At 39.1% G+C, this 24,047-nt stretch overlaps 1 protein-coding gene across 1 annotated transcript in view; it reads right to left on the reverse strand.

Annotated features, from left to right (window-relative positions):
• HDX (highly divergent homeobox) overlaps nucleotides 1–24,047 on the reverse strand; it is a 145,022-nt gene that overhangs the window by 31,397 nt on the left and 89,578 nt on the right. Inside the window, exon 6 of the mRNA XM_036305208.1 lies at nucleotides 2,983–3,190. Within this exon, the coding sequence (XP_036161101.1) occupies nucleotides 2,983–3,190 (208 nt within the window). The remainder of the gene's footprint in view (nucleotides 1–2,982; nucleotides 3,191–24,047) is intronic.

A 24,047-nucleotide genomic window follows, 5' to 3' on the forward strand; every position in this document is an offset into this window, starting at 1 on the left:
CAAGAGCATACAATGGAATCAAGACAGTCTCTTCAATAAATGGTGTTGGAAAAATTGGACAGATACATGGAAAAAATGAAACTGGACCACCAACTTATGCCATACACAAAAATAATCTCAAAATTGATAAAGAACTTAAACATAAGATGAGAAACCATAAAAATCTTAGAAGAAGCCATAGGCAACAAAATAGCAGTCATGTGTTGGAGCAATATCTTTACTGACAAAACTCCTAGGGCAATGGAAGCTAAGGAGAAAATAAACAAATGGGACTACATTAAAATAAAAAGCTTCCACACAGCAAAAGAAACCATCAACAAAACGACAGGAAAGCCCACTGCATGGGAGAACATATTTGCCAATGCTATCTTTGATAAGTGTTTAATCTTCAAAATTTATAGGGAACTCATACAACTTAACAAAAGGAAGACAAACAATCCAATCAAAAAATGGGTAAAGGGCAAGCCCTCCCCCCACACAAAAAAAAATAAAGGAAAAAAAAAATGGGCAAAGGACCTAAATAGACACTTTTCGAACAGGGCATACAGAAGGCCCAGAGACATATGAAAACATGCTCAAAGTCACTAATCATCTGAGAGATTCAAATCAAAACAACAATGAGGTACCATTTCACACCTGTCAACAAATGACAAGTGCTGGAGAGGATGTGGAGAAAAAGGAACTCTCGTGCACTGCTGGTTGGTATGCAGACTCCTGCAGGCACTGTGGAAAACAGTATGGCATTTACTTACAAAATTAAAAATGGAACTCCCATTTGACCCAGTAATCCCACTTCTAGGAATATATTCCAAGAAACCAGAAACACCAATCAGAAAGGATATATGCATCCCTATGTTCATAGCAGCACAATTTACAATAGCTAAGATTAGGAAACTGCCTAAGTGCCCATCAGCAGATGAGTGGATTAAAAACGGTGGTACATCTACACAATGGAATACTATGCTGCTGTAAAAAGGAAGGAACTCTTACCATTTGCAACAGCATGGATGAAACTGGAGAGCATTATGCTAAGCGAAATAAGCCAGTAGGAGAAAGATAAATATCATATGATCTCACTCATTTGTGGAGTCTAATGAGCAACATAAACTGATGAACAAAAGTAGAACCAGAGGCAAAGAAGCATCAAACAGACTGTCCATCCTATGAAGAAAGGAGGGGGGTCTGAGGGGGGTAAGAGATCAACAAAGGACTTGTATGCATGCATATAAGCATAACCAATGGACACAGATTAGGGGGTGAACTGGGGGTGGGGGCGATCAGGGAGAGGTCAATGGGAGAAAAGGGAGACTTATGTAATATTTTAAATAATAAAGAATTTTTTTTTTTAAAAAAAGGACTACAAATGTTGGTGCGATATTGAGAAAAGGAACCCTTGTACACTGTTGGTGGAAATGTAAATTTGTACAACCATTATGAAAAATAGTATGGAGATTCCTCAAAACATTAGCAATCCCTCTTCTGATTATGTAACCAAAGATATTAGATCAGTACCTCAAAAAGTTATTTTCACTTCCATGTTCATTGCAGCAATATTTACATTGGCTAAGATGTGAAAATAACCTAAGTGTCTGTTGACAGATGAATAGGTAAATAAATTTATATATTTTTATACATTTATGCATAACTTTATATATAATCTATAATAATAAAAGCATAATATGCCAATTAGACTGGATGTCTTTCCAGATGAAGCTAGGGCTGCAAGGGCTGAGCCCCTTGCATGAATTTCATGCATTGGGCTTTCCCCTGGCTGCCAACACCAGCTTCCCTCTGGCACCTGGGACCCAGTGTTCTCTTTGGCCACCGGCAGGCACCTCGGACCTGGGCTTCCCTCACAGCCCTGGATTCATCTGGAAGGACATCCAGTCTAATTAGTATATTGAGCTTTTATTATTATAGACTAGAGTCCTGTTGCATGAAAAGATTCATGCAATAGGCCTTCCCTTCCCCTGGCTGCCTGCACTGGTTTTCCTTCAGTACTGGGGACCCAGGCCTTCGCTCCGGCCAGAGCCACCTTCAAAGCCTTTGCTGCTCTGGCCAGAGCCGCTTTGATCACTGCTCCAGTGGGAGCAGCTTTGATCATTGCTGCAGCCGGAGCCACCTTCAAAGCCTTCATTGCTCTGGCCGGAGCCGCCTTCAAAGCCTTTGCTGCTTGAGCCGGAGCTGCTATGATCGCAGCTCCAGCCAGACCCGCTATGATCGCTGCGCCTTCAGTCTTCACTCTGCTGCTTCCCACCTACATATGCAAATTAGCCGCCATATTTGTTGGTGGTTAATTTGCATATCTCACTGATTAACCAATGGGAAGTGTAGCAAAGGTATGGTCAATTACCTTGTTTGTCTATTATTAAATAGGATAATAGAATATTATTCAACTGTAAAAAAGAGATCCTGCCATTTGCAAAGACACAGATGAAACTGGGGACATTATGCTAATTGAAATAGACACAGAAAAAATAGTACTGCATGATCTCACTTATATGTGGGATTTTAAGAAGTCAGATACATACAAGCAAAGAGTAGGATGATAGTTACCAGGGTGGGGAGGTGGGGGAAATGGGGAGATAATTATTAAAGGGTATAAAGTTTCAATTACATAGGATGAATAAGTTTAGAGATTTAAAGTACCACACAATTATAATTAGCAATACTATACTGATTACTAGAAATTTGCTAATCGATTAAATTTCAGTGTTCTTATCATACACAACAAAAAGGTAACTATTTGAGGATAGGTGAATTAGCTTATTTTAGTACTCATTTTACCATGTATATGTATATAAAAGGATATACTTTAAATATATATGTATTATTGAAGCATAGAAGAAAATAAATCCATTTCTTTTAATATGTTTGACCAAACATTTTGAGTTTAGATTTAAAGTCCAGTAAGCTGAAAATAAACTAATAATGCATCAAATTTACAAAAGCTATAATTAGGATGTGCAGCATATAAAATACCTTGAGAGCTTCCTTCAGACAAACAGATGGATGCTTCATCATTTCTGTCATTATCTTCTTCTACTTCAGGACCAGCTTCCTCTCTTGTTGTGATTGCAGACAAAGAACCAGACTCTGGATGCTCAGAAAAATCAGCAGGGCCTCCCCTTGGAGGTGGAACTTCAATCCCCATTAAACGATACTTTCTTCTTCGATTCCCAATCCAAGTCTTTATAAGAGAAATACAAGAGGAAGCTTTGTAAACATGGAAACTTAGCAGTCTAATCATTAAAATAATGAATGGATGCTGCATAAAGCATGATTAAAAGGATTAAATAGGTACCTAGAATAATGAAATTTTATTATTGCTCAATAAGTTAAAATAAAATAATTGGTTTCAATTTTTACATATCTTATTAGCAGAAAGATAGCATTTATTTAAATATTCAGACTTTCAAGAAACATGTTGAAGAATGCATTTTGATTTATATATTTATTTCTGTAGAAAATAATCCACCAAATCTTTCAAAAGGAACTTTAATTGGTTCCTTCTCTAAAGGGACCACACATATAGCTGAAATCATAATTCATCTCCCATTTTGAATCTTGCTCTTTATAGGTGAAAATGTGGTTTCTATTAACTTTGGCTCCATGATGGTTACCTGGGTATTTCATGTATTCTAAATTTTCATTTTATTGGATTTAGAACCATTTAAAAAATGTTTACATTAAAATAAGTTTTCCCTAACTGGTTTGGCTCAATGGGAGCGTCGGCCTGCGGACTAAAAGTCCCAGGTTCGATTCTGGTCAAGGGCATGTACCTCGGATGCAGGCACATCCCCAATAGGGGGTGTCAGGAGGCCGCTGATTGATGTTTCTCTCTCATTGATGTTTCTAACTCTCTATCCCTCACCCTTCTTCTCTGTAAACAATCAATAAAATATATTTTAAAAAATAAAATAAGTTTAAAGCCACAGGAAGTTGAAGAGATAGGTCTTCATTCAGTTGCCTCCAATTAGCATTTTACATAATTATAGCATAAAAACAAAAACAGGAAACATATTAAAAAATATGTGTATACAATTCCATGTTCCCTTATCACACCATTGTTCTTCCCTTCCCTCCTACCATTTCCAACACCTGACAAATAATAATCTATATTTTTGAGAATGTTATATAAATGGAGCCATATAGCATGTGACTGTTAATTTTTAATTTATATATTTACTAGAGGCTCAGTGCACAAAATTTATGCACTGGAGGGAGGGTCCCTCAGCCTGGCCTCCTCCCTCTCGCAGTCTGGAGCCCCTCGGAGGATGTCTGCCTGCCAGCTTGTGGCTGGATGGCCTTCTGCTGCTGCACAGCTTGCTGCTTGAGCTTCAGCAGCTGCTGCACATGCTCAGGTGAATCGGGCCTAAGCTGGCAGTTGGACATCCATCTCTCAGTCCAGGCCCCTCTGGGGATGTAGCAGTGTGCCAAGCATCAGGTGGCCAGGGAGAAGCCCGAATTGGGGCCGGGCGCCAAGCTGCTGGCGCTCATCCTGGCCTGATGCGCCCACTGCCCCTGCTCAATAGTATTGCCGAGGAGTTGGGAGAGGCTCCCCCCATAGCAACTGCGCTCACCAGCTGTGAGCCTGGCTTCTGGCTGAGCAGTGCTCCCCGGGTGGGGGCGCATTGACCACCAGGGGGCAGCTCCTGCATTGAGCATCTGCCCCCTGGTGGTCAGTGAACATCATAGTGACTTGTGGTTCCACCAGGCATTCCACAATTCAGTCTATTTGCATATTAGGGTTTTATTACATAGAATTTTGCATGTTACATTTTTATAGTCTTAAGTTTTACATATGTCTCCTTTTTCCCTGATTAACGCCCCCAGCCATTCCCACGCCCAAGGGCAAGCCCCCAGTGCCCCAGTGTCTGTGTCCATTGGTTATGCTAATATGCATGCACAAGTCCTTTGGTTGAGTTCTAAACACCCCTACTTCCCCTGTAATTTGTCTCTGGATTTATTTTTGCTCAACAGTTTATGTTGATCATTATATCCCACATATGAGTGATATCATGTGATGTTTATCTTTCTCTGACTGGCTTATTTTGCTTAGCATAATGCTCTCCAGTTCCATCCATGCTGTTGCAAATGGTAAAAGTCCCTTCCTTTTTATAGCAGTATAGTATTCCATTGTATAGATGTACCACAGTTGTTTTTTTTTAATTTTTTTTTTATTGATTTAAGGTATTACATATGTGTCCTTATCGCCACATTGCTCCCCACCTCATTCCCCCCCCCACTCATAGCCTCATCCCCTATTGTCTGTGTCCATTGGTTAAGCTTATATGAATGCATACAAATACTTTGGTTAATTTCTGCCCCTTACCTCCACCCTTTCCTACCTTCCCTTTGAGGTTTGACGGTCTGATCGATGCTGCTCTGTCTCTGGCTCTGTTTCTGTTCATCAGTTTATGTTGTTCATTATATTCCATAAATGAATGAGATCATGTGATATTTATCTTTCTCCTACTGGCTTATTTTGCTTAACATAATGCTCTTCAGTTCCATCCATGCTGCTGCAAATGGTAAGAATTCCTTCGTTTTTACTGCAGCATAGTATTCCATTGTGTAGATGTACCACTGTTTTTTAACTCACTCATCTACTGGTGGGCACTTAAGCTGTTTCCAAATCTTAGCTATGGTGAATTGTGCTGCTATGAACATAGGGGTGCATATGTCTTTACTGGTGTTTCTGATTTCTTGGGATACAGTCCTAGAAGTGGGATTACTGGGTCAAATGGAAATTCCATTTTTAATTTTTTGAGGAAACTCCATACTGTCTTCCACAGTGGCTGCCCCAGTCTGCATTCCCACCAGCAATGCAAGAGGGTTCCTTTTTCTCCACAACCTTGCCAGCACTTGTCATATGTTGATTTGTTGATGATAGCCATTCTGACAGTGTGGATGGTATCTCATTGTTGTTTTGATTTGCATCTCTCAGATGATTAGTGACTGAGCATATTTTCATATGTCTATCGGCCTTCTGTATGCCCTCTTTCGAAAAATGTCTATATAGGTCCTTTGCCAATTTTTTGATTGGGTTTTTTATCTTCCTTTTGTTAAGTTGTATGAGTTCTCTGTAAATTTTGGAAATTAAATCCTTATCTGATAAAGCATTGGCGAATATGATCTCCCATGCAGTGGGCTTTCTTGTTGTTTTATTGATGGTTTGTTTTGCTGTGCAGAAGCTTTTGATTTTGATGTAGTCCCATTTGTTTACTTTCTCCTTAGTCTCCATTGCCTAAAGAGTTGTATCAGTAAAGATATTGCTATGACATATGTAAATATTTTGCTGTCTATGGAGTCTTGTAGGATTTTTGTGGTTTCCCATCTTACATTTACTAGCATGTCTTTTAGCCATTTTGACTTTGTTTTTTGTATGGTTTAAGTTGGTGATTTAGTTTAAATTTTTTTTTTTTGCATGTATCTGACCAAATTCCCAGCATCATTTACTGAAGATACTGTCTTGACCCCATTGTATGCTTTTGCCTTCTTTGTCAAATATTAATTGAGCATAATGGCTTGGGTCAATTTCTGGCTTCTCTGTTCTGTTCCATTGGTCTATAAGTCTGTTCTGTGCCAGTACCAGGCAGTTTGGAGACCGTGGTTTGGTAATATAGCTTAATATCTGGTATTGTGATCCCTCCAGTTTTGGTCTTCTCTCTCAGTATTGCTGTGGCTATTCGGGGTATTTTTTTTTATTCCAGAGGAATTATTGGAGAGTTTGTTCTAGATCTTTGAAATATGCCTTTGGTATTTTAATGGGAATTGAATTGAATCTATAGATTGCTTTGGGTTGTATGGACATTTTACTGATATTGATTCTATGAACATGAACATGGTATGTTCTTCCATTTGTTTATGTCTTCCTCTATCTCTTTTTTTTCAGTGTACTATAATTTTCTGAGTATAGATCCTTTACTTCCTTGGTTCAATTTATTCCTAGGCATCTTCATTTTTGTTGTTGTTGTTGTTGCAATGATAAATGGTATTTATTTTAGTTTCTCTTTCTGTGAGTTCATTATTGCTGTATAAAAAAGACACAGATTTCTGGGTGTTAATTTTGTACCCTGCTACACTGCTGAATTTATTTATTAATTCTAGTAGTTTTTGATGGAACACAGTGAAAGCACTGCTGAGAGGGAAGTTCATAGCATTACAGGAGTACTTCAAATAAACAAGAAAAACTGGTAATAAATCATCTAATTCTGTAACTTGAAAAATTAGAAAGAGAGCAACAAAAAAGTCGAGAGTGAGCAGAAGGAAGGAAATAATAAAGACCTGAGCAGAAATAAATGACATAGAGCCAAAAAAAAAAATACAAAAGATTGATGAAACCAAAAGCTGGTTCCTTGAAAGGATTAGAAATATTGATAAACCTCTAGCCAGGCTCACAAAGAAGCAAAGAGAGAGGCCCAATATAAACAAAATTAGAAATGAAAGGCAAAATAACAACAGACCCAACAGAAATACAAAGAATTATAAAAAAACAAGAATACTGCGATCAACTCTATTCCAACAAACTGGTCAACCTAAAAGAAGTGGACATATTCCTAAAAATCTACAACCTTCCAAAAATCAATCAGGAAGAATAAAAAAAATCCAAATAGACTAATAATTATGGAGGAAATTGAAGCAGTCATCAAAAAACTTCCAACAAACAAAAGCCCTGTACCAGTTGGCTTCACAGGGGAGTTTTATCAAATATTCAAAGAAGAACTAAAACTTATTCTCCTCAGACTATTCCAAAAAATTCAAGAGGAAGGCACACTTCCAAGCTCTTTCTACGAAGTCAGCATTACCCTAATCCCAAAACCAGATAAAGACAATACAAAGAAAGATACAAGCTTCCTAATGCACTGAACTCATTTGTGGCGAGACTCTGGGGTCCCAGAATTCTATGGGGAGAAACTGAACTGTCTTGCAGTGGGTCGGAAAGTTAGGGTGGCTTTCTCGCAGAGCTGCTCGCAGGGATCATTGTTGCTGTGGGGGCACGGGACTCGGGGATGCAGAGGGACTGGGGGACGCAGAGACGTGGAGTCATGGAGAGGCTGACGAGAGCCATTGTTGTTTGCTCCGCCCTGGTGACTCTCTGAGATCCTGCCCCACTCAATTTACATCCCTGTCCAAGCTGTGCACAGTGGCATGAAGGAAGCACCTGCGCTTTTGCAGCATAACCTAACAAACTGCAGCTGGGTTAGAGAGCTCCAAAACTTCCAAACCCCAAACAAAGAGGAGAAATCTGCTGGTATCGCTGTAGCTCCTGCTGGGTGGACTCACACAGTGGTTGACTTGGAGATCCAGGAGCCAGGGTACACCTGGCCAGATACCAGATTTCAACTTCCCACATCCATAAGGGACACACTCAAGAAGCAGACTCGGTGAGCACCAAAGCCCCATTGAAGCAAGTCCTACCCCATAAGGGTGTCTCCAGCACAGCAGTTCTTCCATTGTAGACACAGTGGATAATCACAGTCAGCCAAAAATGCAGAGACAAAGAAACATATCAAAAATGAAAGAAATGGAGGAAAGCAAACTAATGGAGGACATAGAGTTCAAAACCACAATTATAAGGCTACTCAAGAACCTTCTATGAACCTCTGAGAAACTTAGTGAGATCTTCAAGGATCTTAATGAGAATGCCAAAAAAATGGAAAAGGACGAGTCAGAAATTAAACATACACTGACTTAAATTAAAAATAATATACAGAGATCCAACAGCAGACTTGAGGATCCCAAGAATCAAGTCAAAGATTTGAAATACAAAGAAGCAAAAAACACCCATCTGGAAAAGCAAAAAGAAAAAGAATGCAAAAATATGAAGATAGTGTAAGGAGCCTCTGGGACAACTTCAAACTTACCAACATCCAAATTATCGGGGTGCCAGAAGAAGAGAGAGAGCAAGATACTGAAAGCCTATTAGAAGAAATCATGACAGAAAACTTCCCCTACTTGATGAAAGAAATAGACTTACAAGTCCAGAAAGCGCAGAGAACCCCAAATAAGAGGAATCCAAAGAGGACCACACCAAGACACATCATAATTAAAATGCCAAGGGATAAAGACAAAGAGAGAATCTTAAAAGCAGCAAGAGAAAAACATTTAGTTACCTACAAGGGAATACCCATATGACTGTCAGCTGATTTCTCAACAGAAACCATGCAGGTCAGAAGAGAGTGGCAAGAAATATTCAAAGTGATGCATGCCAAGAACTTACAACCAAGATTACTCTACCCAGCAAAGCTATCATGTAGAATGGAAGGTCAGATAAAGAGCTTCACAGACAAGAAAAAGCTAAAGGATTTCATCACCACCAAACCAGGATTATATGACATGCTGAAGCATATTCTTTAAGAAGAGGAAGAAGGAGGAAGAAAATGGCGGAGGTTTAGACAGACGTGTCGGTGCCTTGTCCCGGAGCAGATAAGGGCGGGCAGCTGAAACGGGTAGCATACAGCCCGAATAAGCAGAGGAGATTCAGCTGAGAGACAGTTTGCAGCCAGGAAAGACAGAGAAATCCTAGATAAAGGGAACGGTTAGAGGCTGAGGCTGAAACCTCTCCAGGTGCGCCGGCACAGCCGCGGAGACTATGCCATCTTGGGTGACTGTCACCGGCATCCAGAGACCAGCTACTAACCTGGCAACAACGGCTCTCAAGCAGCGCGACTACGTGAACTAAGAGGAACCCTGCTTATCCCCACAGAAAGATCCAAGCAACAGCGGCCTCCTGATCTCCACACGCTCTGTCTGAGGAACAGCTGCTGTGTGTGAAGCCTCCCTCCACCAGCCAGAAGAGCCACAACAGCTGTGAACAGCACCCATCAGAAGACCCGCTACCAACAGAGGAGCAACTGCTACCACAACCGCCCAAGGAGCAACCACAGCCCGAGGAGCCACTGCCACCTAGGGAGCAGCCACTGAACGACTCAATATCTATATACGTCAGTGAGATCAAACATGGGTAGACAAAGAAATCCCCAAAGGAAAGAAAAGGAGGACTCACCAGAAAAGCAGCTAAGTGATACAGAGGCATACAACATGACAGAAAAAGAATTCAGAATAAGGGTCCTAGAGTGCATACACCGGATGGAGGAAAAAATCGACAACTTATCCAAGAAGCAAGAAGAAACAGATGAAAAAATCAACAACTTAAGGTAGGACCCAAGAAGAAATGAAGTGTGATATAGCTGCAATAAAGAACACCATTGAAAGTATCAACAGTAGACTAGGAGAAGCGGAAGACCGAATTAGTGAATTAGAAGACAGGGAAGCAAAACACACCCAAACAGTACTTCACTTGGAGAAAAAAATTAAAAGACAGGAGGAGAGCCTAAGGGAGTTTTGGGACAACATGAAACGAAACAACATACAAATAATAGGGGTGCCAGAAAAACAGAAAGAGGAACAAGGATTAGAAAACCTATTGGAAGAAATAATATCAGAAAACTTCCCTGAGGTGGGGAAGAAAAAAGTCACACAAGCCCAGAGAGTCCCAAGCAAGGTGAACCCGAAAAGACCCATACCAAGACACATCATAATTACCATGGCAAATATTCAGGACAAAGAGAGAATCTTACAGGCTGCAAGAGAGAGACGGAAAGTTACATACAAGGGATCTCCCATTAGATTATCAAATGATTTCTCAACAGAAACACATCAGGCCAGAAAAGAATGGACGGAAATTTACAAAGTGATGCAAAGCAAAGGACTGAATCCAAGAATACTCTATCCAGCAAGGCTATCATTCAAAATTGAAGGGGAAATAAGAAGCTTCACAGACAAAAAAAGGCTCAGGGAGTTTATCACCACCAAGCCAGCAATGCAAGAAATGCTAAAGGGACTGGTGTCAAAAGAAGAAATAAAAATCCCAGAAAGAAAACAGCCACACACAACAAAAGAAACGGCTACAAACAAGTACCTTTCAATAATAACTTTAAATGTAAACCGGCTAAATGCTCCAACCAAAAGATATCGAGTGGCTGAATGGATAAAAAATCATGACCCATACATTTGTTGTCTACAAAAGACCCACCTCATTAGAAAGGACTCACACAGACTGAAAGTGAAGGGATGGAAAAATATCTTTCAGGCTAATGGAAAAGAAAAGAAAGCTGGGGTAGCAATACTTATATCGGACAAAATAGACTTCAAAGTGAAGGCCATAACAAGAGATAAGGAAGGCCACTTCATAATACTACAGGGATCAATACAACAAGAAGGTATAACCCTGATAAACATATATGCACCCAACGCAGGAGCACCCAAATACATAAAAAACTCCTGGAAGATATCAAAGGAGAGTTCGACAACAATACAATCATAGTAGGGGACTTTAATACACCACTGTCATCACTGGATAAATCCTCTAGACAAACAATCAGCAAAGAAACAGCAATCCTAAATGACTCACTAGATCAGATGGACTTAATTGACATCTTCAGAACACTTCACCCCACAGCCACGGAATATACATTCTTCTCAAGTGCTCATAGGACAGATTCAAAAATAGACCACATATTGGGTCACAAACAAAGTCTCCCCAAATTCAAGAAGATTGAAATCATACCAAACATCTTCTCAGACCATGATGGCATAATATTAGAAATAAACTACAATAAAAACAACCCAAAATACTCAAACACTTGGAGGCTGAAAAACATGTTATTAAATATTGATTGGGTTACCAATGAAATCAAAGAAGAAATACAAAACATCCTGGAAACTAATGACAATGAAAACACAACAATCCAAAACCTATGGGACACAATGAAAGCAGTCCTGACAGGGAAGTTTATAGCTCTACAGGCCTATCTCAATAAACAAGAAAAAACGGTAGTAAATCATCTAACTCTACAACTCAAAGAATTAGAAAGAGAGCAACAAAGAAACCCCAGAGTGAGCAGAAGGAAGGAGATAATAAAGATTAAAACAGAAATAAATGACATAGAGGCCAAAAAAATAATACAGAAAATCAATGAAACCAAGAGCTGGTTCTTCGAAAGGATAAACAAGATTGACAAACCTCTAGCCAGACTCACCAAGAAGCAAAGAGAGAGGACCCAAATAAACAAAATCAGAAACGATAGGGGCGAAATAACAACAGACCCCACAGAAATACAAATGATTGTTAAAAAATACTATGGACAGCTCTACTCCAACAAACTAGACAACCTGGAAGAAATGGACAAATTCCTAGAAAAATACAACATTCCAAAACTCAATCAGGAAGAATCTAAAAATCTCAATAGGCCAATAACTATGGAAGAAATTGAAGCAGTCATCAAAAAGCTTCCATCAAACAAAAGCCCAGGACCAGACGGCTTCACAGGGGAATTTTACCAAACATTCAAGGAAGAACTAAAACCTATCCTCCTCAGACTACTACAAAAAATTCAGGAGGAAGGAACACTTCCAAGCTCATTCTATGAAGCCAGCATCACCCTAATACCAAAACCCGGTAAAGACAACACAATGAAAGAGAATTACAGGCCAATATCGCTCATGAACATAGATGCCAAAATCCTCAACAACATCTTAGCAAATCGGTTCCAACAGTACATCAGAAAGATCATACACCATGACCAAGTAGGATTCATCCCAGGGATGCAAGGATGGTACAATATCCGCAAATCAATGAACGTGATATATCACGTAAACAAATTGAAAGAAAAAAAACCACATGGTCATATCAATTGATGCAGAAAAAACATTTGACAAAATCCAACACCCATTTTTGATAAAAACTCTCAGCAAGGTGGGAGTAGAAGGATCATACCTCAACATAATAAAAGCCATATATGACAGGCCCACAGCCAACATCATACTCAATGGACAAAAACTAACACCATTTCCCCTAAGAACAGGAACAAGACAGGGATGCCCACTCTCACCACTCCTGTTCAGCATAGTACTGGAAGTGTTAGCCATTGCAATTAGGCAAGAGGAAGAAATAAAAGGCATCCAAATTGGAAAATAGGAAGTAAAACTGTCCTTATTTGCAGACGACATGATATTATACATACAAAACCATAGGGACTCCATCAAAAAACTACTAGACTTAATACATGAATTTGGCAATGTAGCAGGATACAAAATTAACCCCAAGAAATCTGAGGCATTTCTATACACCAATAGTGAACTTTCTGAAAGAGAGATTACAAAAACAATCCCATTTACCATAGCACCAAAGAAATTAAGCTACCTAGGAATAAACTTAACTAAAGAGGTAAAAGACCTCTACTCAGAAAACTACAGGAAGTTGAAAAAAGAGATAGAGGAAGACATAAACAAATGGAAGAACATTCCGTGTTCATGGATTGGTAGGATCAACATCATTAAAATGTCCATACTACCCAAAGCAATCTGTAAATTCAACGCACTTCCCATTAAAATACCAACGGCATACTTCACAGATCTAGAACGAACTCTCCAAAAATTCATCTGGAATAAAAAAAGACCCCGAATAGCTGCAGCAATCCTGAGAAAGAACAAAGTAGGTGGGATCTCAATACCAGATATCAAGCTGTATTACAAAGCCACTGTTCTCAAAACTGCCTGGTACTGGCACAAGAACAGACATATAGATCAATGGAATAGAATAGAGAGCCCAGAAATTGACCGGAACCAATATGCTCAGTTAATATTTGACAAAGGAGGCAAGAACATACAATGGAGCCAGGATAGTCTCTTCAATAAATGGTGTTGGGAAAATTGGACAGATACATGCAAGAAAATGAAACTAGACCACCAACTTACACCATACACAAAAATAAACTCAAAATGGATAAAGGACTTCAATGTATGACAGGAAACCATAAAAATTCTAGAAGAATCCAAAGGCAACAAAATCTCAGACATATGCCAAAGCAATTTCTTCACTGATATAGCTCCTAGGGCACTGGAAACTAAAGAAAATATGAACAAATGGGACTACATCAAAATAAAAAGCTTCTGCACAGCAAAAGAAACCATCAACAAAACAACGAGAAAACCCACTGTGTGGGAAAACATATTTGCCAATGTCATATCTGATAAGGGCCTAATCTCCAAAATTTATAGGGAACTCATACAACTTAACAAAAGGAAGATAAACAATCCAATCAAAAAATGGGCAAAGGACCTAAATAGACACCTTTCAAAAGAGGACATTCAGAAAGCCAAGAGACATATGAAAACATGCTCAAAGTCACTAATCATCCGAGAGATGCAAATCAAAACAACAATGAGGTATCATCTCACACCTGTCAGACTGGCTATCATCAACAAATCAACAAACGACAAGTGCTGGAGAGGATGTGGAGAAAAAGGAACACTTGTGCACTGCTGGTGGGAATGCAGACTGGTGCAGCCACTATGGAAGACAGTATGGAGTTTCCTCAAAAAACTACAAATGGAACTACCATTTGACCCTGTGATCCCACTTCTAGGAATATATCCCAGGAAAACAGAAACACCAATCAGAAAGGATATATGCACCCCTATGTTCATAGCAGCACAATTCACCATAGCGAAGATCTGGAAACAGCCTAAGTGCCCATCAGTAGATGAATGGATTAGAAAACTGTGGTACATCTACAGGATGGAATACTATGCTGCTGTAAAAAAGAAGGAACTCCTACCATTTGCAACGGCATGGATGGAACTGGAGAGCATTATGCTAAGTGAAATAAGCCAGTCAATGAAGGAAAAATACCACATGATCTCACTCATTCATGGATAATAGAGACCATTATAAACTCTTGAACAGTAATAGATACAGAGGCAGAGCTGCCTCAAACAGATTGTCAAACTGCAGCGGGAAGGCCGGGGAAAGTTGGGGGGCAGGAGGGAGGGGTATAAGAGATCAACCGAAGGACTTGTATGCATGCATATATGCATAACCAATGGACATGGGACGCTGGGGGGTGGGGGAGGCCAGGGGATATTCAAGGGCGGGGAAAAAAAAAGACACATATGTAATACCCTTTGTAATACTTTAAGCAATTAAAAAAATAAAAATAAAAAAATAAAAAAAAGAAGAGGAAGAAGAAGAAAAAAGTAAAGATAAAAATTATGAACAACAAATAAATATCGATCAACAAGTGAACCTAAAAATTAAGTCAGAATAAACTGGTGAGTATAATAGAAGCAGGGGCATAGAAAGGGAGTGGACTGACAATTCTTTGGGGGAAGGAGGTGTGAGGGGTGCAGGAAGAGACTGGATAAAAATATTACACCTATGGATGAGGACAGTGGCAGTGGGTGAGGGCATTGGGTGGGGTGGGAACCAGGTGGAGGGGAGCTATAGGGGGGAAAAAAGAGGAACATTTGTAATAATCTGAACAATAAAGATTTATTAATTAAAAAAAGAAAGAAAATTATAGGCCAATATTCCTGATGAACATAGATGCCAAAATTCTCAACAAAATTCTAGCAATTTGGATCCAGCATTACATTAGAAAGATCATACACTATGACCAAGTGGGATTTATTCCAGGGATGCAAGGATAGTATACTATCCACAAATCAAATAATGTGATACATCTCATAAACAAATTGAGAGATAAAAACCATATAATCATATCAAGTGATACAGAAAAAACATTTGAAAAAATCCAGCACCCTTTATTGATAAAACCTCTCAGTAAGATGGGAATAGAAGAAGAAGAACCAAGATGGCGGTGTAGGGTGTAGACCTGTGAATGCTGCCTCCCACAACATCATTGAAACCACCAACTATAAGACAAACAACCACCATTCAGAACCATGGAAAAGTTGGCCCAGTGGAAGCTCTACAACTGGAAGGAAAGAAAGAAGCGCAGTGAGACTGAGTAGGAGCTACAGAGGTGCCAAAAACAGAGGTACAGTGTCGCGTGCCAGGTGGGCTGCAACTGGATGCACGGTTTCTTTTCAATTGGAAGGGGTTACAAACTCTCGAATCCTCTGGGCTTGCGTGGGGCGGGTCTCTGAGGCCCCAGACCCCATGGGGAGAGGCGGCATGGCCTTGCAGGTGTTGGTAAGCAAGGGAGGCTCTGGTGCGCAGCTCCTCGCTGGCACTGGGGGACGCGAAGTCCCATAGTCCTGGAGAGGCGAGGAGCCACAGAGATGCCGCCATTGCTATTTGCTCTGCCCTGGTGACTCCCTGAGACCCTGCCCTACTCAATTTACATTCCCATCCAAGCTGTGCCAGAGGCACAAGAGGAAACATCTGTGCTTTTACAAACTCTTGAATCCACTGAGCTGGTTCAGGCGAGATCATGAGGCCCCAGACACTACAGGAAGAGGAGACACAGCCTTGCAGCGGTTGGAAAGCAAGGGAGCTCTGTCGTGCAGCTGCTCACCGGCACTATGGGATGCGAAGTCCCAGAGCCCCAGAGAGGCGAGGAGCCGCCATTGCTATTTGCTCTGCCCCGGTGACTCCCTGAGTCCCCACCCTACTCAATTTACATCCCCATCCAAGTTGTGCCAGTGGCACAAAAAGACCCACCTGCACTTTTGCAACCTAACCCAACAAACTGCAGACTTCAACTCTTCGCACCCATGGAAGACACACTCAAGAACAGACAGAGGAGAACCAAGATGGCAGCGTAAGGTACAGACCTGTGCATGCTGCCTCCCACAACAACATCGAAACTACCAACTATAGGACAAACAGCTATCATACAGAACCATGGGAAAGCTGGCCCAGTGGAAGCTCTACAACTGGAAGGAAAGAAAGAAGAGCATTGAGACTGAGTAGGATGTGCAGAGGCACCAAGTACAGAGCCCAACCCAGCAGGCTGCAGATTTCGGCTCCTCGCATACCGGAGGGACGTGCTCAGGGGGTGGAGTTGGGTTCATGGGAGGCCAGGGCCGGGCCTGGCTGGGCCGACGATGTGGAACTGCTGTACCAGCACGCGCACAAGCACGTCCACCGGTTCCAGTCTCGCTTGGGACGCTGGGGGACGGCAGACGGGCAGTCTGTACATTTGGTGGAGGGCGAAGTCCGAGCAGGCGTGCCGGATGTTCAGCCACTAGGAAAGCCTGGAGATTTTGTCTGGTGGGGAGCCGCCCAGCAGGGAACAGAGTGCCCAACTTCGTGTTGCCCCGGTGAGGTCGGGATGGCCCCGATGAGGTTGAAACAGCCCCGGTGAGGTCAGGATGGCCCCGGTGAGGTTGAGACGGCCCCAGTGAGGCCGAAACGGCCCCGGTGAGGTAGAGAAGGCACCGGTGAGATCGGGATGACCCCGGTGAGGTCGGATGGCACCGGTGAGGTATGGCACCGGTGAGGTCAAGACGGCCCCAGTGAGGTTGGGACGGCCCTGGTGAGGTTGAAACAAATAATGGGGACCAGTATAGACTGATGAACAGGGGTAGATACAGAAGCAGAGAAACATTGAACAGACTGTCAAACTACAGTGGGAAGCCTGGGGAGGGTTTGGGGGGGTGGTTAAGAGATCAACCCAAGGACTTATATGCATGCATATAAGAATAGCCAATGGACACAAGATGCTAGGGGGTAGGGGAGGCCGGGGGAATGTCAAGGGGGGGTGGAAAGGAGACATATGTAATACTCTTTATAATACTTCAAGAAATAAAAATTATTAATAAAAAAAGAAGCAAAAATAAAAAATAAATAAATAAAAAATAACCTTAAAAAAAAAGATGGGAATATAAGGATCATACCTCAACATAATAAAAGCCATATATGACAAAACTATAGACAACATCATACTCAATGGGCAAAAACTAAAACCATTTTTTCTAAGAACAGAACAGCACAGGGATGCTCACTCTCACCACTCCTGTTTGACATAGTACTGGAAGTGTTAATCATGGTGATCAGACAAGAAGAAGAAATAAAAGGCATCCAAATTGGAAAAAAAAAAGTAAAATTGTCATTATTCGCAGATGGCGTGGTATTGTACATAATAAATCCTAGTATTACATTTTGGTTTATCTATAGAGTTTTTTTCTGTGTCTCTTTGCATAACATTTTTAGAGGTTGCTCTAGGATTTAATTATATAGATATCGATCTAAGCATCATGTAGCTATTTTATGACAGACTTTCACAAGGTTGTGGAAGTCCAGACTCTATACTTGGCTTACATTGACACCAGACAAAGGAAGATATTCTTTGTACTGTTGGAAGGATTTAGGCTACCAATATTTCCATAGACATCCTCTAACATTATCTCAATAAAAAGTGAAATGGGAGATCCTCATTACCTCTAGGTGGGGATGGAGTTGAAAGTAATCTATTGACATGGCTGGGGAAGGAGAGATTTTAAATGCACCGCTCTGCACTTTTTCTTTGACACCACTCTTTTTGTGTTTGGAGCATCTAGTGGTAGCTTGGTAAGGGAACAAGAATAGGCCCTCTACTTGACCTTTTCAGGTAGGGGTGTGGTGTGGCTGAAGTTTTGTTTCTGTGCTGTTTGGCTACAGTAGAGAGGTTATTGTCTAAAGATTTTCTTTGTAGCCTAGCTGCCCTTTTCCTGGTTCTGTGGCAACAGAAAACTGACTTTCCTTGGATCTTTTGGTTTATTTGTTTGCACACATTTATGTTCCTGGGTTGCCAACTTTTCTAATATCCAATATGAGGTATGTGGGGAAAAGAAAACTCAAGGAATTCAACACTGTGTCATTCCTTGGGTCCTGTGTTCCCTCACAGGTGAGATTTATGTGATTTCTTAGTTCCAATCTCAACAGTCTTCTTATTTTTTTAATAGATAATGTCCAGGGTTTTAGTTTTCTTTAGTGGGAAATGTATGTAGTTTTCTTTATACAGAAAAGTATGTGTACTTCATCTTTTTGGAAGCAGCAGTCTCAAACCAATTTTATTCTGAAGTTTCTCATGTAATTTTCAAAAACCTCATCTGACATGACAAGAGTTTCTAACTATGATAGCTTTGTCATGCCAATTTATAAAGTGCAAGGATTCTTTTTTCATGCAAGAAGAATTCTTAAAACCTGCATTTTCTCTTTTAGTGTAGAAAGCCACTCAAAAACATTTTATAATTTCAGCTCTAAATTAGATTATGGTATAAGCTTTCTTTATATATCAAGTAGGATTTCTTCTATACAATAAGATCCTATAACTACAAAACCACCTTACATATCCTCTAATGTAAATTAAAAAAAAAAAACATGAGTAAAGTTTACTTTATACTTTGTAAGATTTTTCAAAAAGATTGCAGGTCAAAACAGAAGAACTATTCAGTTATTCAAAGAAAATATATTTTTTTAAATATTTGTTGGGGGGGTATTTCCACTTCAAATGCAGGAAATTTAATACCTTGGATGTAGGTAGCTAAATGTGAAATCTGCAACACATGCTTTCTTTTGTCAAAATCACCAAGTGAAAATTACTCAGTAAAAGAGAAAAACAATTTATGGATATTATTTTTCCTGTCCTTACTAATCTCTCCCATAGGGCAAATGCTACTTTAAAGAGTATGGTTCCATTTCAAGTTCCCATTACATGGCCTTCCTGAGAGGGCTAGAAATCAGACAAATTAAAAACTGCAATTTCTTACTACAACTCCATTAAATTATAATGTACTTTTTCTATTTCCTATCTTTGAATACTGAGACTTATCAAATTCTAAAGGCAGAGGCTTCTTTTTTTTTTATATTAATCTTAGTTACTGATCCTTGTGAAAATGAGGGTGTGAGCAGAAGGAAGAATATACTAGTTTCCTTGGAGTGTTTCTTACTTTTTGTCATAAATGTTTAAAAAGAAAAAAGATAACTAAAAGCAGAAACCATGTTTTATTTATCTTCAACTTCTCTTACACCCTTCTAAGGAGAAATGTACAATTATAGAATGGTGAACGTGAAGTAATATGCGGTGTTAACAATATGGTTATGTGAAATTTTGTTGTATAGCAGGACTAAAATACCTGTACTCAAAAAATATAGAAAAAATTGAGGAAGATACAAATAAGTGGAAGTACATACCATGTTTATAAATTGGAAGAATTAATAATATTAAAATCTCTATACTATCTACCCTGGCTGGGTAGATCAGTTAATTTGAGAGTGGTCCCACACACTAGAAGATTATAGGTTCAATTCCCAGTCAGGGAACATACCCAGGCTTTTGCTCCCTGGACATGTATGGGAGGCAACCATTAGATGTTTCTCTTCCCCTCTTCTCTCTCTCTCTCTCTCTCTCTCTCTCTCTCTCTCTCTCTCTCTCTCTCTCCAATCAACATATCCTTGGGTGAGCATTAAAAAACAAAAATCTCCATACTACCCAAAGAAAACTATAGATTCAACACAATTCCTATCAAGATACCAGTGGCATATTTCATAGAACTAGAACAAATATTCCAAACATTTCTGTGGAACTACAAAAGACCCCTTCAACAATCTTGAGAAAGAAAAACAAAGTAGGAGGTATCACACTATGTGATATCAAACTATATTACAAGGACATTGTAATCAAAACAGCATGGAAATTGCATAAGAACAGACTATAGATTAATGGAACAGAACAGAAAGCCAGAAATCAACCCATACCTTTATGGTCAATCACTATTTGATGAAGGAGGCAAGAATACACAATGGAGTAATCACAGTCTATTTAATAAATGGTGTTGGGAATATTGGAAAGGTACATGCAAAAAATGAAACTAGACCACCAATTTACACCATATACAAGAATAAACTCAAAATGGGTAAAATACTTAAATGTAAGTTGTGAAATCATAAAAACCTTAGAAGAAAACCTTGGCAGTAAAATCTGACATCACTCCTAGCAATATTTTTACTGATATGTCTTAATGAACAAGGGAAAAAAGAAAACAAAAACAAATGGGACTACATCAAACTAAAAAAGCTCTTGCACAGTAAAAGAAACTATCAACAAAATAAAAAGGGAGCTCACTGTACGGGAGAACATATTCACCAATAACACAATAATAGGGAGTTAGTTTCCAAAGTAGAAAAAGAACTTATATCACTTAACACCGAAAAGATAAACAACCCAATTAAAAAAATGGGGGCAAAAGACATGAATAAATACTTCTCCAAAGAGGACACATAGATGGCCAATAGATAAATGAAAAAATGGTCGTCACTAATGATCAGGAACATATAAATTAAAACCACAATGAGATATCAATTCATGCCTGCCAGAATGGCTATCATCAATACATCAGCAAACAATAAATGCTGGTGTGACTGTGGAGAAAAAAGAGCCCTCACACACTGTTGGTGGGAATGCAGATTGGTGCAGCCACTGTGTAAAACAGTATGAAATTTTCTGGGGAAAAAATTCAAAATGGAACTTTCTTATGACTCCGAGTTTGCACTTTTGGGAATATATTTGAAGAAACCTGGAACACTAATTTGAAAGAATATATGAATCTATATGTTCATTGCAGTGTTATTAACAATAGCTAAGATCTGGAAACAGCCTTATTGCCCATCAGTAAATGAGTGGATAAAAAAAGCCCAGGTACATTTACACAATGAGATACTACTCGGTCATAAAAAAGAAGGAAAGCTTACCTTTTTCCAAAGCCTGAATGGACATATAGATTATTATGCTAAGTGAAATAAGCCAGTGAAAGAAAGAGAAGTACCATATGATTTTATTAATATGTGGAATCTCATGAACAGAATAACTTAACAAATAATAGAAACAGAAACATAGATGCATAGAACAGATTGACATCTGTCAGAGAGGAGGGGGTTTGAGGGCTGGGAGAACAATGGTTAAAGGTATTAAAAATATATATGTGTGTTATCTAACCCTACAACTTAAAGAAATAGAAAGAGAACAACAAGAAAAGCCCAGGGTAAGTAGAAGGGATTAAATAATGACCAGAGTGGAAAGAAATGACATAGAGACCTAAAGCAATACAAAAGATCAATAACACCAAGAGCTGGTTCTTTGAAAGGATAAACAAGATTGATGAATCTTTAGCCAGGCTCACCAAGAAACAAAGAGAGAGGACCCAAATAGACAAAATCAGAAACAAAAGACCCACAGAAATACAAAGGATCTTCAAAAAATACTATGAACAACTCTACTCCAAAAAACACAACTACCGGGATGAAATGGACATATTCCTAGAAAAATACAAGCTCCCAAAACTCAATCAGGAAGAACCAGATGATATGAACAGGCCAATAACTACTGATGAAATTGAAGCAGTATATATATATATATATATATATATATATATATATATATATATATATATATACAAAACACAAAACAGCAACAACAACAAAAAACTTTCAGCAAACAAAAGCCCTGGTCCTGATGGCTTCACAGGGGAGTTTTACTAAACATTCAAAGAAGAACTAACACCTATCCTCCTTAAACTATTACAAAAATTTCAAGAGGAAGAGATACTTCTAAGCTCTTTCTTTCTATGAGGCCAGCATTACCCTAATCCCAAAACCAGGTAAAGACACTACAAAGAAAGACAATTTCAGGATAATATTGCTGATGAACATAGATGCTAAAATCCTCAACAAAATATTAGCAAATCACATACAGCAATGCATTAGAAAGGTCATGACCAAGTGGTATTTATTCCCAGGATGCAAGGCTGGTACAATATCTGCAAATCAACAAATGTAATATAGCACATTAACAGACTGCAAGACAAAAAGCAAATGATTATATCAATTGATGCAGAAAAAGCATTCAACAAAATCCAACACCCTTTTTTGATAAAAACTCACAGCAAAGTGGGAATAGAAGGATCATACCTCAACACAATAAAAGCTTTATATGACAAAATTACAGCCGACATCATACTGGATGGGTGAAAACTAAAACTATTTCCCCTAAGAATAGGAACAAGACAGGGATGCCCACTTTCACCACTCCTGTTCAACATAGTATTGGAAGTGCTAGGCATAGCGATCAGAAAAGAAGAAATAAAAGGCATTCAAATTGGAAAAGAAGAAGTAAAATTGTCATTACTCACAGATGACATGTTATTGTACTTAGAAAACCCTAGACTCCATAAAAAAACTAAAAGATTTAACAAATGAATTTGGAAATCTAGCAGGATACAAAATTAACACCTAGAAATCTATGACATTATTTTATACACCAATAATGAACTAACAGAAAGAATTCCATTACAATCCCATTTACCAATGCAACAACTACAACAACATAAGATATCTAGGATTAAAAAACCAAGGAGGAAAAAGACCTGTACTTGGAAAACCATGGGACATTGAAAAAAGAGATAGAGGAAGATATAAACAAGTGGAAGAAAATTCTGTGTTCATGAACTGTTAGAATCAACATCATTAAAATGTCCACACTAACCAAAGCAATCTATAGATTCAATGTAATCGCCATTAAAATACCAACTGCATATTTCAAAGACCTAGAACAAACTCTCCAAAAATTTATATGTAATTAAAAAAAGACCCAGGTAGGCACACCAAACCTGAGAAAGAAGAACAAAATTGTAGGGATCACAATACCAGATAGCAAGTTATACTACAAAGCTACTGTAAACAAAACATCCTGGTACTGACACAGGATATGACATATAGGCCAAAGGAACAGAACAAGGAACTCAAAAATTGACCCAAGCCATTATGTTCAATTAATATTTGACAAAGGAGGCAAGAGCATACAATGGGGTCAAGACACTCTCTTCAATAAATCGTGTTGGGAAAATTGGACAAATATATGCCCCTAAAATTGAAACTAGACCACCAACTTACACCTTATACAAAAATAAACTCAAAATGGATAAAAGACATAAATGTAAGATGGGAAAACATAAAAACTTAGAATGATCCATAGGCAGCTAAATATCAGACATCTATCATAGCAATATGTTTACCAATACATCTCCTAGGACTATGGAAACTAAGTTGAAAATAAACAAACAGGACTATATCAAAATAAAAAGCTTCTGCACAGCAAAAGTAACCATCAGCAATATAAGAAGAGAGCCCACTGCATTGGAGAATATATTTGACAATGATACATCTGATAAGGGTTTAATCTCTAAAATTTATAGGAAACACATACAACTTAACAAAAGGAAGATAAACAATCCAATTAAAAAATGGGCAAAGGAAC

This window comes from Myotis myotis, unplaced genomic scaffold (genome assembly GCF_014108235.1).
Source record: "Myotis myotis isolate mMyoMyo1 unplaced genomic scaffold, mMyoMyo1.p scaffold_m19_p_4, whole genome shotgun sequence".
NCBI lineage: Eukaryota > Metazoa > Chordata > Mammalia > Chiroptera > Vespertilionidae > Myotis > Myotis myotis.